General features: G+C 35.5%; 1 protein-coding gene across 2 annotated transcripts in view; it reads left to right on the forward strand.

Annotated features, from left to right (window-relative positions):
- Window positions 1–15,866, forward strand: part of CTTNBP2 (cortactin binding protein 2) — an 88,213-nt gene that overhangs the window by 36,329 nt on the left and 36,018 nt on the right. For both annotated transcript variants that reach the window (XM_064446794.1, XM_064446803.1), the window contains exons 4-5: window positions 4,342–6,001; window positions 12,402–12,605. In XM_064446794.1, coding sequence (XP_064302864.1) covers window positions 4,342–6,001; window positions 12,402–12,605 — 1,864 coding nt within the window. The remainder of the gene's footprint in view (window positions 1–4,341; window positions 6,002–12,401; window positions 12,606–15,866) is intronic.

Raw genomic sequence — 15,866 nt, forward strand, 5'->3', positions numbered from 1 at the left:
GTGACCCAATCTATTAAAAAATGTTAAGCTTAGACAAATGTGACCTAAATATGGAGCCAGCTGCACCTCCTCCCTCCAAGAGTAGTTCCTCCTCTAAATGTGTGATGCCTCTATCTTCATGTTTGGAATTCCCTTACTGTCTCATGCTTACACTAAGTAATGAAGTCTGTGTACAGCTGTGTTTATTTTCTCTGGATAGTACTGGACTTTAAACGGACTCAGACTGAACGCCCATTCATGGGGACTTATTATTTGTGAAATAGTGACCTTAAAAGTATTCTTTGAATAAAATTTTTATTTGATCATAAAAGCAAGTCATAACAATGTGCCAGAATGTAGAAAAATGAAAGAGGTGCACAAATGACTGTCAGTCATAGGCTTACCATATACCAAACACCTAATCCCCAGATGTCATCTGGTTTGTGTTAAGTATCCATCCTCTTCCATCTCTTTGAATGCTTTTCCTGGAGCTGCTAATGAAATTAATTTTGAGGTTTCCTGGGAACTCAGAACCAGATAATCAGAATGACAGTTCTTGATTTGTCAAGTGTTTGCAGGGGTTAGTATTGGGATACATGCTCACAGACAGACACATTGGTTGGAAGAAGGCCCATTGATATGATTTAGTGTAACCTTGTGTTTAAAGCAGATAATCACCAGCAGTACATCTGGTCATCTGTGAATTTGTCTAGCTGAGTCCTGAAATGGCAATACTGCAGCCTTTCTGCACTACTATCGTTGTGAAGAACTTTTCCAAGACTGAGCCTCTTAAAGGGTGATTTTTCATGTTAATCTTTTGTTATGGGGCCCCACCTGCCACTACCAAGAAGAATTTGACTCTGTCGTTGTTGTAAGGGCCCTTCAGAAGGAGTGGTATGTTGCTGTTAGGTCATCCTCAGTCTTTTTTTCACTAAACTAAGCAAGTCAAGCTCCCTTGACCTTTTCTCACAAGGCATGCACTCTGTCTCTCACCTTTAAAGGACCTTTGCTGGTTGGTTCTTTGTGGGACACTATAATTTGTCTCAGTATCTTTTTTTACCCCTTTTCAAATCCTTCTTGGACACATTTCCAGATGTTTACATTACTGATATGATTTAGTATATGTATATAGTACACTTCACAAAATGACATCGTAGTTAGTTCATAAACTCATAAATAATTACAGCTAGTTCCAGATCTGTCATCTAAAGGAAAAAATGCCGTGTAAATATTCAGAGGGTTTTGCTGTTCAAGATGATGCAGCCAAAAGAAGGGCAGCAGGGAATGATAGACATAGGAGACAACATAAAATAAGAAACTAATGCTGCTCTTGTCAATTTGAAATCAAATAGAGGGTATATACATGTAGTAGGGATTTTTTATTTATATGCAATTCTTACAAATAAGATACTATAATAGTATGATAAGCTGATTTCATCCCAGTTATACATTAAAATCTGCTTGTAATTATTTGAAAGTAGTGTAATTTCACAACAGTTAATTTATAGAACCCATCCCTCATCTGAAAGCAAAATACAGGAATAATAAAGTACAGAAAATCTTGATAAAAACATTTTCACTCTAATCTTATTGTATTTCCAGGCTTTAAAAACTGTATACATTTCTCATGATTTTTGTATCTGTTTCAGCAAAAAAACCAAACTGTTGGATGCTCCACTTGCTTTGAAATGCTTATGAAGCATCCAAATGCTGTTGGATGCTTTGAAAAAAACAACAAAATGCTTGAGAAAAAAATAATTGTTTTTCTGCATGTGAAGAACTGTGAATGGGACCATTCCTAAACGCAGTGTCATCATAATAGCTTGTTAATTTAATTTGCAGCTGTACTACCATTAACATAACTGACGAGGTGTTGCTGCTGATATTGTTTGTTTAGCAATGACTGATAATGCCATACCTTATTTTTTATATATTTAACACTTTTTAAGAAAGGGTGGACTTGATTTTGTGAAATGCCTTGTAGAGAGTGTATTGATTAACCTGGAATGAAGCTATAAAACCCCATTGGAGCCCCTTCACTGCTAAACAGGTTTTGAGGTGTTTGAAGCCAAGATGACATTTATAATGTTGGTATAATTTCCCATAGTGATTTCTTCCTCTTAGTTCACTGTTTCTTATGATAATGGCATGATTTAAGGAAGGAATTTTACTATTACTATAATATACACGACATAAATATTTCCATCATCTTTTCATGCTTTTTCCCGTTCTTCTGAAGAAAACAGAAGATAAATTTACAGCCAGGTAACATGATTAGCAGTGTTGGGAGATTCAGACACACATTCATCTGTAAGTGTAAATTCATGCAGGATTTATTTGTTGTTCTATTTCTGTCATTTCGCTTCCCTTTTTAAGGATTTTCTTGTGTTTGAATTCTACTTACTATGTGGGAAAAAATTATTCTGGGGACAATGAGCTGTAGCAGGTGGGATTTATTTCTATTACAGTTGTAGACTCTCTGCCTCTCATACTCATCTCTTGATGGCATGAGAGTCAACTCTATGGTGTAACTGGAGAGTAACAAAACTGTTATTTAAAAATGGTATTCGTATTAACTTTTGTTTAAATGCAGTTTAGTTAAAAATGAACAGTGATGTGGAAAAAGCTTCCAGAGGTAAGTAATTTCATCTCCTGTTGGAGAGGACAGGGAATAGTGTGCTGTAGCAACAGGCTTCTGAAAAGCTATTATATTGTAATGCCTGGGTTTTTTTTTTTCCCTTGTGTCTGTCTGTTTGTTTTTATCTAGCAACCAAGACAATATTTTAAGCATTGAGTGAAAGGGGAGATATTCCATAGCTATTACCAATCCCCTAGGCCATCCTGTTTCCCACATTACAGTAAATATATTCACAACACTTAAACTCTGAAATTAGTGTCATTTTACCATGACACTATAATCTGAATCTATAATCTATGATTCTTCCTTCATCTATTAAAGTGAAACATTTATTCCAAGATCTTAAATATACTGCTATGTGCCACAGCTTTTCTTAGATTGTTTTTGAGCAGTATGAAATGTTCTTGTATTGTAGAAGTATGAAACAGTTTCCTGTTGCAGTCAAAATCAACCATTCATGTTTTTGAGCACTTGATTTTTTTTTCATAAATACCTGAAAGTATTGACAGTTGGTCTTGATGATCTTAGAGCTCTTTTCTAACCTTAATGATTCTGGAATCTATTCTATTTTAATATTTTTCCAGAAAAAATGCCCACTTAAAAAATGCACTTTAGCAGTACAGTTCTGTATTGTTATTTCTGTATCAATCTGTATGTACATATGAAGCAGAACTGACAAGGCTAAACCAATAAAAAGAGTAGAGGAGAAGGAATGCTCAGCAGTTTATTGGGGTTTTATTTGTTTGTTTGTTTGTTTTTTTATTATCAGTCATTCAGGTAAGACATATAGGAAGCTACTGCATCAGTATGTGAAGGGAGGAGCAGAAAAAATCTATTTTTCTTTTGTTTTTGTCTGACTTGTGTAAAAGTTTTCTTCGGAAAATATAAAGCAATTTTTGGGTTGCACTGTTACTAGTAGTTATTTTACAAAATGGTGCATTAGCATATTTTTCCAGTGCTTTTCTAGAACAGGGTCTTTGAATAAAAGCATAACCAGCAGGCAAGACAAATTAGAGGCGATGACTGTATGAATGAGGGGAAAAATTATTCTTATCCATTATCTAAACATAGTAGGTAATTTTTTAATTCTAGCTTATAACATAGTTTATACACCACTGATGTCAGTGAGACCTTTCGCTGTTAGTAAGTAGAAGAATATATTTGTGCCTGTGCTGAAAAGTTGGCCTTAGAAATGAATGTCTTATTTTAACATTTATGAATAAGATATAAGACACCTATTATGGGCATGATGGACTGTGTGTTTCAACCCTAATCTCCTTCAGTCTGAGGAAGACCTAAAACATAAACATTTAATTTCTGGGCTCGAAGATTTTTTGCAAAGCTCATCTCTTGCTTGTGTCTGGTTCCTTTGCTGAGAAGAGGACTTTCTGTGATGTCTAATGTCTAATTTCTGGAGAAAAGGTAGCTACTCACTCAGGAATCACAAGCGTTTAATCACTTTGGGGAGCCTCTGTGTTGTCAACAGAGGAAAGTAGATGGGCTTACTTAGTTTCTGAATTGCTCTTCAGAGATGCCTTTCTCTTTCTTTTGCTTGTATGAGATTACAGGCTCTTGTGTTAGATATCACAAATCACTTTCCTGCAGTGGACAGGTTCATTTTAGGCATACTCTCAAAGGCTAAAATATTGATGTCAGGTTAATACTAGGTTATGTTGAAATTCTCCATCTTGTTAATGAGAATTTTTCTTCATGCTTTCTCACAGTTGGAAATGGAAAAATCTCAGTTACAGAATCTTGAGCTGGAGCACAAAAAGCTATCTGCTCGTCTTGAAGAAGAACGTGGAAAGAATAAGCATGTAGTGTTGATGCTAGTGAAAGAGTGTAAGCAGTTGTCTGGCCGAATTGTAGAGGAAGCCCAGAAACTGGAAGAAGTGATGTCAAAATTTGAAGAGGAAAAGAAAAAGGCTACTGAATTGGAGGAGTCTCTTGCAGCTGAGAAACAAAGAAGTACACAAATGGAAGCTCAAATGGAAAAGCAGCTGTCTGAGTTTGACACAGAGAGAGAGCAGTTGCGTGCCAAACTTCATAGAGAGGAAGCACACACCAGTGACCTCAGAGAAGAGAGAGATAAAATGATCAAAATGATTGAGCAATTAAAAAAGGAGAATGAAAGTAAAGCTAATCTTTCTCTTAAAAATAAAGATAAAAATAAAGATAGGATTCTTGTTTCTGTATCTGTTGAAACAGAAGAGCCAAGTTCAAGGACTGTTGCCTGCCAAACAGATACCGCAGTGATGGAAAGTAGCATAGAAAATGTTAAGAAGTTGCCTTTGACTGTGTCTGTAAAGCCTTCTACAGTGAACCCACTAGTGTCTGGCAATACAAAAATGAATGTGTGTGCCAATGCAGCATTTGTGAAGCCTGTCATTGATAGGCAATCTTCATCTAGTGAACTTGTCCCTCCCGCAACTCCTGTTCTTACACAGAATCAAAACAGAATTGAGGAAAATGGACCAAATACAGGCTCATCACCTGATTTACCAAGTAGCACTCCCCCTTTTTCAAATAGTACTTCCCTTTGTACCCCTGCAGCACCGACCGCCGCAGCTCAGAATTCCTCGCTCACGTCTATGCACAGTTTGCATTCACCGTCTGCCAACACTGCTGGGCATCCAGGCCTCAATCCACGAATCCAAGCAGCTAGATTTAGATTTCAAGCAAATGCAAATGATCAAGACCAAAATGGAAACACAACCCAAAGCCCTCCCTCAAGGGATGTATCCCCTACTAGTCGTGACAACCTAGTTGCCAAACAGGTAGCTCGGAATACTGTTACCCAAGTCCTTTCGAGATTTACGAGCCCTCAGAGTGCCGCTCCGTCACGGCCAGGGACGTCACATTCAATAGAAGTTGGGACTTACCCCCCAGTCGGTAGAATGAGTTTAAAGACTCCCAGTGTATCAAGAATTGACAGAGGAAATCCTCCACCCATTCCTCCTAAAAAACCAGGGCTTTCACAAACTCCTTCACCACCACACCCACAGCTTAAAGTTTTAATGGATAGTAGTCGATCCCCAAATACAAGTGCAAAAACTGACAGCAAAACCGTGACCTCACCTCTTTCAAGTTCACCACAAGGAATCAGGGTAATAAATGAGGAAATTATTTCTAAGTCCTCACCTCAGCTGCCACCAAAACCTGCTATAGATTTATCTGTGGCACCTGCAGGCTGTGCCATACCAGCCATAGCCTCATCTCAGGTGGGTGCCTGGCCTTCCCACTTCCCTGGACTGAACCAACCTGCATGTTCAGAAAATTCCTTTGTCATTTCCACCACCATTGCCTGTAGCTCCTCCATAAACCCTGTTAGTGCTTCATCCTGTAGACCATGTGATTCAGACAGCCTCCTGGTAACAGCATCAGGTAAAGGGATTGATATGCTACAAACTGTCTCCCTCTAAAAGAATGTTTTGGTTTTCCTATTCATCTCTCGTTTGCTTTATTTATCTTTTTATACCTTTCTCTTTTTTACTTTCTAAAATATGAAATTTTCATTTCTATTTTTTCCACATTACAGGGGTATGGGAATTCTTTTGCTTCTTTAGGAATGTTACAAATTAGTTTGCTTCCTCAAGGAGGTCTCCAAATTGAAAGCTTTTTTTAAAGGTAAAGAGGACTAATGTTTAAAGTAAATGGGCTGCAGATTACAGTATATTGAAGAAACTCTTTTTTTGTTTGTTTTGGGCCTTTTTTTTATTTTGGTGAATACTATTACTTTAGACTTCAAAATGCTTTCTCAGTCTGAAATTGCCTCTGCTGGTGATCTTCAATGGAATATGTATTTCAGTGCTTTTTGAATCTTTTAGAAAACAGGGCATAGCTGGGGCTCATTAAGGTATATAATTGCCGGGATAACTGCAGTTTCAAAAATATCACTTCAAACCTATAGAATGTGTTTCATTTTTATTTCAATTTTTCTGTAGTTCTTCTGGTTTTAGTTGTAAGCTTTGTTAATAACTGTGTGTGGCATCTCACACATTTACTTTAACAGATATCAGCAAAAGTCTGCTCTTCGAGAGTTAAAATTAAATGTTATGTTGATAGTCTAAGTCTGGAGTCAGTGCATGTATCTGCTATTCATTTTGCATTGTGGTAGGGCCTTATTTGTGTGCTTAACATGCTGCCAACTTCAGAGTATCTTCATGGTGGCAGTTAAATGAACAAGGGTGGCCCTGATCTACCTTTCAGTTAATTGTACATCTTCCATAAATCTTTTTATCAACATTTTTCCCTGCTGGGATCAATAACACTAGAATATTAGGTAGAAGCCCCTCTTTAGCCTGACTTGCACTGCAGTGAGGAAGACAGACACACAGATATGGAACACTATAGGCCTTCATCCACGTTGAAGAATGTTTGAATGGTCTCAAACTTTCAACAGTAATTCTTAGTCAGTTATGGTACTTCAGCTCCTCATCACTTTAGTCCCTGTATCATCATCTATAGCGTATAAAACCCCTGCATGGCTTGGTAGCTGCACCACTGTCTGATAAGGTAGTTGAACTCACCAGCCTTGAAGAAGCTGTTCCTTAAGCAGTGTGTGGCAAACTTGTATCTGTGTATATAGGAGATTCCAGGGTTTACATTATTAAGGAATTTTTATTCCCTTTCCCCTTCACTGAAGATTTTCTGCATGTTCCTGGAATAACCTAGTCATGTTTTTAACATTTGGCTGTGGCACCATACTGTCAGAATCCTCTCTCCTTTCTGAACTGTGCCATAAAAAGTATGAGCTCAGAAATCTTATCTTCCATTTATCTACTATTTCTCAGAGTTAACAAATGTGGGATTTTATTGCTGCCTCTTAGTTTGCTGTTTTTCATATGCACGTCCTGAATTTTCGTCTTAAACTCTTATTCCTAGCTGAGTCTGATTATCACATCAGATAGATAATTACTTTCCCAGTATTCCAGTTATTCTCTAAACCTCATTTGCTTTCAGGTGTTATTAGGCTCCATAATGTAATAAAAATTTAATTAAAAAAAATAATCTAAGATTTTATTACCATATAGCAAATTATTGTCAAAATCAGCTTCAAAGTGAATAGTTTTTGTAGGCAAGAGGCTGTCTTCCACAAATCCTGTCAGCGTCAATTAGGCTGTATATTTCAGTTGGTCTTGCAATAACTAGGTTATGTTTGGTAATAATTTGAGACAGGTATTTATTATTCTTTTAAAAAAGCTTCAATATTAAAAATTAAATTATCACTCCTTGACTTCATAACTCCATATATTGTTATTGCTTTAGTTTGTGCTTCAAGGATAAACTGTTTCCTTAGGGACAATGAGGCTTTTAAATAGACCTCCTCCACCAAACAGTCAATTTGTGTTTCTTATGAAATTTTTGACGGTTCTCAGAGGCAATTCTCAAAGACAGGATTTTTGTCAAAAACTGTTAGTTTTTGTAAATTGTGCTGGTTTATGTGTTCAGATTGCCTTTCTTCATTTGTACTCCATTCACTGGATTTTGGAAGGGATGGAAACATTTGGGTTCCTTTAATCTCCTTATGATCCTTGCTCTGAACATTTGGCGCTGTTAGTAAGTGACACTGCTTTTTGTGAATTTTTGCAATTGCAAATGGGAAACGTACCCCATCTGAAGTCTGCAAAGAAAGATTGCTTAAACTCTAGCTAGTGGTCTGCTGTTTTATTTTATTAATATAGAGATGTTATTTTAATATCCCTCCTTTACTGACTACAAAAAGGCTCAAAGAAGTTTAATAACTTTATCTGAAATATCCAGGTAAATATTCAGGAGATCCTTTGTCTTTACCCAAACTAATGCTTATATTTTATTGCACTTATTCTCCAGTCCCATTTTATTTATGTTTTTTTTAAGGGAACTTAATCTATTTTGGCCAAGTGTTCTGGCAAACTGCAGAACTAAAAAAACTTTAAGCAACAGATGTTATGCAAGTATGGAAAGGCATTTCCTTCAAAATTTTGTGCTGAGAAAAACACCATAGATTTTATAAATATAGATGTAATATATTTGTCTTAGAAAATAAAAGAGAAACCAAATTTAATAACACTGTTTTCATTAAGGTAAGGATGTCAGTAATGCCTGAACTCATGTCACTTGTCCGCTCTTTTTTTTGTTTCTTTTTTAAATATGACTTTTCTTGAGGTGAACAACATCTAACAAGCTACAAATGCTACTGAAACCCCCTTCCCATATCTATATTTGCATGCCGTTAGGCACAGATTCAGTTAGTTTTATTAATGTTCTGGTTGATTTTAATCTGTTTTATTTACTTTTTTCAGAAGATGTTTAGAATTTCGATTTTAATTTCGGTTAAAGCAGAGCATGGTGAAATCTTATTCATATTTTATTGTATAGTAAGTAGTGAGCTTCAATCAGAATTTTTTAATAGTTTTAAATGACAGTAGAAACCAAATTTAACATAATAAAAAAGGCATTGAAAGAATCCTCCATTTTTATATTTTTTGTTTTTTCAATAAATTAATGTTTCTTTCTTCTTACTGTGGAGTCAGAAGAATTGATAATAGCCTAATCACTAAACTATTCTATTTATTAATTTTAAAATAGTTTCCTACTTACTTCAGATTGTTTTAAGAACATATCAACAGCTGGATTTTCAGTAAGGGAGTGTCTTGGTTCTAGAAAGAGCAAACTTAAAATCAGAGCACCAATTATTTCGGTTACACCTTCTGCTAAATTAATGCAACGATACCTTCTTTTAAAGACGGGGCATTGTACTGCATGTTACTATTTTCATCCCTGTTAGGAAAAGACACCAGCTTATGTCATTAATGTTGAACAGACTGCACGTAGAGAAATTACAATGAACATTTATGGCCTGATTCAAAATCTGCGACAGTGTTTTCATTAACTTCAGCAGCCTTTGAACTGGTGCCAAAATGCTTCTGCTCTGTTTGGATTTCTACATTTCAATGGCTGTAAGACTTCAAAATGGAAACGAATGTAGGCAGTTGGATTTTCATACCCCTGGGATTTCTGCTTTCACTTTCTTCTTGGTTTTGCGCTTTTTATGTCACTCTTCACTGAAGTATGGATTTTATTTTGCTCATTTCTATAATGATTGATTTATTCTCTCAATACAATTGGCTTCGAAGATAAAAGGGGGGTGGGGGGAAGGAGGGTTAGGGACTGATCTGGGCTCTGAAATTAACCACCTCACATTCTGAAGCTGATGCCAGAAGCTGTTTTTGTCTATCCCTCTGCCCTTCATCACTGCATGCCCTACAAGCTTTCACAGGTGCTTCACACTTCCTAACTTTTTGCATCTGTAATGGTGTACCTTAATTATTGGCATTTTCTAATGTTGGTGCATTTTGTTGAATGAATTCATCTTTATTATATTGCTTTGCACTGATAATAGAAGCTAAAGTTATGTTTATGTTATTACCTGGTTTTCGTATCTTCTTCAGTCAAATATTTTCATCTAATGATAACCTAGTGAATATAATGAATTTCATCACTGAATTGCAACAACATATTTTTCATTTCAAGGAGTTGAAATGAAAGTTAAGATACCACATATGGGACACAAAAAATTCCTTTTATTTTTGCATTTCTTTAATGATGCTTAAAAAAAACCCCTGCAAACAGCAAAGAACTTGCACTATTTTCAATAAGGAAAGGAACCCAGAAATACTATTCATATTACAAAGCTGCTTGGCAAGGTGAACTTCATGCTTAAGGCTTAGTGTCAGGCTCCCCAGATACCCCCAAATAATTCCAATCTCACTTGGACAAAGAATGTTAACATCTGGAGTGCCACTCAAGCAATGTCCACTATCAGTTAACTACAATGGCAAGACAGTAAAAACTACACAGGTATCATTTTTAAAATGTTAATGTAGATAGCAACAGCTGCAGCACCTTTAGTTTCAAAGAATAACAAAAGGTTGGAAAAATAAAAATACTTTTATAATGGAAAGAAAGAACAGAAGTTATTCTTCAGACTTTCGGGGATTTTGTAAGAGTTAACTGTTCTCAAATATTGGAAGTGGAAATAAATGTATTTTTTTTCCCATTTAAAGGATGCAGTTTACTTTATAGCTTTTTTTTTTTTTTTACAAACTTCAGAAAACCCTCAAAATCCTCTGATTAAAAATATTGGAGAAACAAATCTTAGTAAGAGTATTAATAGTCAGAAGGTAGCTTCAGAATTGAAGTTATATGAAGATGGATGGAGTTAACTTTACAGTTTATCGTTGGTTTAAAGTTGGATTTATAAGGTAACTTCCTAGTTGTAGTGATGACTTCTTATAGTCAATATCAAATAAATAAGTTGAATAATACGCTAACATTGTGAAAATACTGCAAATACATTTCCTTTACATACTAAACTAGTAAACTTAAATTGAAATGACAGATTTAGTTTGCTGTAGAAACAATTATGAAGATACTCCAAGCATTTATTTTTGTTGTTGTTTTGAACTGGGATCAAACTATATGTTCTTTATTGGGGCTGCTCAGATGATGGATTCCTGTCTAAGCCTGGATCTTAATTAAAATTTGCCCAGATCTTGCAAGGTTTCCAAATCTATTGCTTCTATAGAATTCTATTTGGAACTTCAATATTTAATTTTGTTTTTCCAAAATGCAGAGCACATCATCCCAGCATGGTAGAGCTGCTGCCACATGCTCTTTCTAGTTCTAGGTGTTGGAGGTTGGATAGCACTTGGTCAGTTTGATGGAGCTGGAGGTAATGCCCTGCAGCTCCTCTTCAGTCTTGGGTGTTGCAGAACCACAGGAAAAGCTGTGTAAACGTGTGTTGCATTGTCAGATTTAAGCTTCATATAATACCTTATGTGCGGCCACAGAACACAAAGTTATTTATTCATGGGAGAAATATAATGTGGACTTTCTCAAGGTAATAGTGAAAATAAGAAGAAAATCTTTCTCCTATTTTCTCTTGCAGTCCTTGATCAAGGAAAAAGGCACAAAATTTTCTATGCCTTATGCAGCAAACTTCATATTCTTAACAAACTCCCTACTAAAGCTGATAAGTAATGAACAGAACATTAAACCAAGATAATTCCTAAGCTTTCAAAGCTTTGACTGGAATATTATTTTTTAACCGGGTGACTTGAAAGCTTTCACTCGTAAATTTTATACAACCTGTTATTTATTCACACTGGAGCATTTTATAATATATTGCTTAAGTATTGCTAAGTAAAAGGAACATTACCTTAAGGTACAGTTCAATAATAAATATATTATTGTATTATTTGTGTAAATTATTTCTACAGTTTTTTGCAAACTTATTGAAAGACACTTAAAGTTATTAAGGACTCTGCACTTCATCTGTATAACTGCAGGTGAGATATAAAGTTTGCACTAAGACTGTAAAGGAGGATGAAATTTCATATGAAAATAAGTATTTTGTTTTGGAAACCTTTCTTTAGACACTTTAAAAAACCTTCCCAGCATACTAGCAATTAAATTAAAACTTGTATAAAGCTTTCGGTAGTTTCTGAATTTTAATAGTATAGATTTTTTTGAGACATCCAGCTGCTACTACAGTACTTAAGTTTCACATTAACCTTTTGTAATGAAATCCTGTTCATTAGCATTAACAACCGCCACCCCTGTACAAAGATTTTATTTTCAGAATACCTTCTGATGTATAGACAAAGCATCATCACAAAACTTGGGCTAACCTAATGAATCCTGTCATTTTGAAGATCCTTTTTATTTTTTAAAAGAACACAGAAAATGCAGAGCTTTATTTATGTGTCTTCCACCTAACTTCTGGTGCTTTAACTCACAGGCTGGTCTTCCTCCCTAACCCCTTTGTTAACAAGCGGTGGTCCTGTCCCCCTGGGTGGCAGGCCCACCCTTCTTCACCAAGCTGCTGCCCAGGGAAATGTCACTTTATTATCAATGCTGCTTAATGAAGAAGGACTGGACATTAATTACTCTTGTGAAGATGGCTATTCTGCCTTGTATTCTGCTGCTACAAATGGACATACAGGTAAGTGTTAAAGTGTTTTGTTAAAACATTCAAGTGAAATAGTGAGAGCTTATTTCATAAGCTTTAAATAGTAAGTTAGGCCAAATGCATGTTTTTAAATAATGTGAAATTGAAACTGAGATATATAGATTATATGACAAAAGTCATAGTATAGCAGATATATATATACAAGCAATACTTCCAGAGGCAGGATTTTGGAACACAGAAAGTATTCTTGCTTGTGGTAACATTCTGCAGGAACATGCATTCTAATTATCCACTCCCTTCCTATAAAAAGCCACCAAATATCATCACCCCATGTGCTGTGACAAACTAAAGATCTTTTGTAGCAAAGATAACTTGAAACAAAGGACTTCCCTCTACAGGGAGTAAGCAGGAAAGAATCGGTCATTACCAGTGTTTTGATCTTCTGCAGCAGCGGTGAAAATGATCAAAGATGGTTTCAGAGTAGTGTGTTACTTGGGAAATAAAATGAACTGTCTTCATTTCTGAACCAGACTAAATAGCCTTAGTTTGTTCTCTAGGCTCTACTGAGACAGTTAACATTTTTCTTTTCCCCACAACCCTAAGCCTCAGTCTCGAGGACGTAGCATCTCTGAACCTTTCAACAGGCAGTCTTCATATTTTATGAATATATTTATGAAATGAGTCAAATATGTTAGTTACAGATAGGAATTTCAAGGATACAAACTCCAAGCGATAGTTTCCAGACTGTTAACATAAGGCTCTCAAATAGCAGCTTTCTTTAAAATTCTAGTATATGTTACTGTAGTTTTTTCTACTTATGTAAAAATATCCTAGATTCTTGTATTGCAAATAATCTTATTGTGCTGTTTTAGGCACTAAAGATGAAATCCATCAATACCAATTACAAAAATTCCATTAATTTTTAGTAATGTCAAGATTTTATTTCACAGGAAAAGGTGGAACATAGTGCCTTTAAAGCCACTGCTTTCAAGAGTACTTTGTGGATTTATTTAACAATGTATTTCTTAGTGACACAATTGGAAAACCCTGATCCAGTGTTCAAAATAGTATTTAGAGTAATTATTCTGTTATTTTTCTCAAGTATTTTAAACATCAAAAGAAAGTTAGGATCCAAAATCCATAGCTAAGCAGTTAATGTACATTTCTCTGACACGTTCAGGGTTAATTTTGCTGCCAGACAAAGGGATAGTAGGAATTTTCTCTTTGTTCAGAATGGTATATTTTGTCTTTGCTTGCTGGGTGCTATGGTTTGCTTTGTAGGAACATCTGGGCCTTTTCATCTGACAGATTCTTTGCAGTTGCCAAGACCCTTAAATATTAGAGTAGTAGTTTATTTTATTTTCTTCCTTTGGCACTTATCTTCTTTTTTTTTTTTTTCAACTTTTTATCTTCAGTATTAGGAGTCCAAGTTTATTATACTGTGTGGAATTATTTTTCCGCCCTCACTGAATGGATGTTCTGTAGATTCTTTTACGCTTACATCCATTTATCATTGTTGGTGTTTGTAGGAGACCGTAATTGACCCAATTCTTCTTTACTCATCTTGTATTCCTAAAATGTTTCGAAGCAAATGCCCTTATTTTCAGTTACAGTTACTGAGCAGCTCTTACTGCGAGCAGAGATAATTTGGTTTCTTGTTTTATTGTCAAAATTTCAAATAAGAGAGGCTCTTGACAGAACTATGGAAACACAATAATAAAAACAAACACGTGCATATGCATTCTGTAATTGTTTAGTATTTTTACTTTTTAAGATAAAAAATATATTACAAAGGTTTTAATCTTGCACTTCTATATAGTTGACAGGATGTGAAAAATACTTTGTTGTACAAATCATCGCTTTTTAGCGACTAAATGGATCGTATGAATTCTGAATGAATCACACAGCAGCAATATTGGTGTCTCCTTAACACATTACATGAAAATAGAGAGTAGTAGGTTTATAATGTTTTTGTGAGTAACTTCAATATATAATCCTTTCTTTGTTACTTTCCATTTGTTCCCAAGTGCATGGATAGATGCAGCTCTTCAAAATAGAGACTTTTAAAAACAAATTTATGTAAAAATATATAGGTCTAAAAAGGGAGTATAGGAATAAATAACTTATTTTAAGAAGTCCTTTTTAATAGCTTTTTTTAAATAACCAGGTGGAAAGAGATTACACTGATGTAATTTTAACCAGGGTAAATTAATCTATTGTACAAATTTTTTCATTGCATTGAACAGGATTGTCAATGGTAAGTTACTGTCTTTCGGCTGTTTTTTTTTTCCTTAGAATCATAGAATCATTTAGGTTGGAAGAGACCCTTAAAATCATCAAGTCCAGCCATAAGACTTAACACATAAGCTTACCCTGGTGGGTGATTACACTGTGATTTAATTTATGGAGAATACTTTCAACCTGGAGTTGGTGACTAAATAGATTTGGACACTTCCAGGACTTGTTTCTTCTAAGTCAGCTAACCAGATTTTCCAATTTCTCCTGGGAAATAGTTGGCCAGAAGAAAAAAGTAGCTCAAGACTTGTTAAGATCCAGCATAGTGAGTACCTTACTTCAGAAGCAACCAGGATGTTGCAGAGTGTCCGGGAAGAGTAGAAAGTGAATGATCTCCACACGTTTTCTGTGAAGAAATACAGTATTTGAGATGTGTAGATAACTAGAGAAAGGTAGAGCACATTGTAACCAGCATGGTGGCAGCAGCTGTTATGTGCTCTCAGCCCAGTCTATTGAGATAATTCAGTTACACAAGGAAAGAGAGCACTCAAATATTCTTTCCTCATTTGTCCTATTTGCAAAATGTATAGCCTTCCTGTTCGTAAACAGTTGCCTTCTGAGAGCTGCAGCTGAGGGTTTTTCCAGCACATGCAGCTCATAGCAGCTGCTTTGTTTCCTGCACACGCTGTCCCCAGTTCTGTAGGTCTGTGAAAGAGAACTTCACCCTAAAAATATACACTAAATACTTTCTTTGTGTTTGAATGGACATGGGGAAACTGTTGATTTTATGATTTAACCACTAGATTGGGAAAGCTGAACAGATTGTTTTGTCAGGCCGTCTTGGTTTGATCCATTAACAAAGCAGAAGCCGTTTCAGTCTATTGTGCACTTGATAACATGTACAGCAGTTCACTTAGCTAATACATCTGCATATCTGTATTGTGTTGCCAATCCTGACCATTCTCTGCCACGCACAAGGTGGTTGAGAAAGAGAGAATGAAATAATAAGAGTTCCTGAAACTGAAAGATGTGAAGAGAATAATAATGATATCCTTTGGA

This window comes from Phalacrocorax carbo, chromosome 1 (genome assembly GCF_963921805.1).
Source record: "Phalacrocorax carbo chromosome 1, bPhaCar2.1, whole genome shotgun sequence".
Taxonomy (NCBI): Eukaryota; Metazoa; Chordata; class Aves; order Suliformes; family Phalacrocoracidae; genus Phalacrocorax; species Phalacrocorax carbo.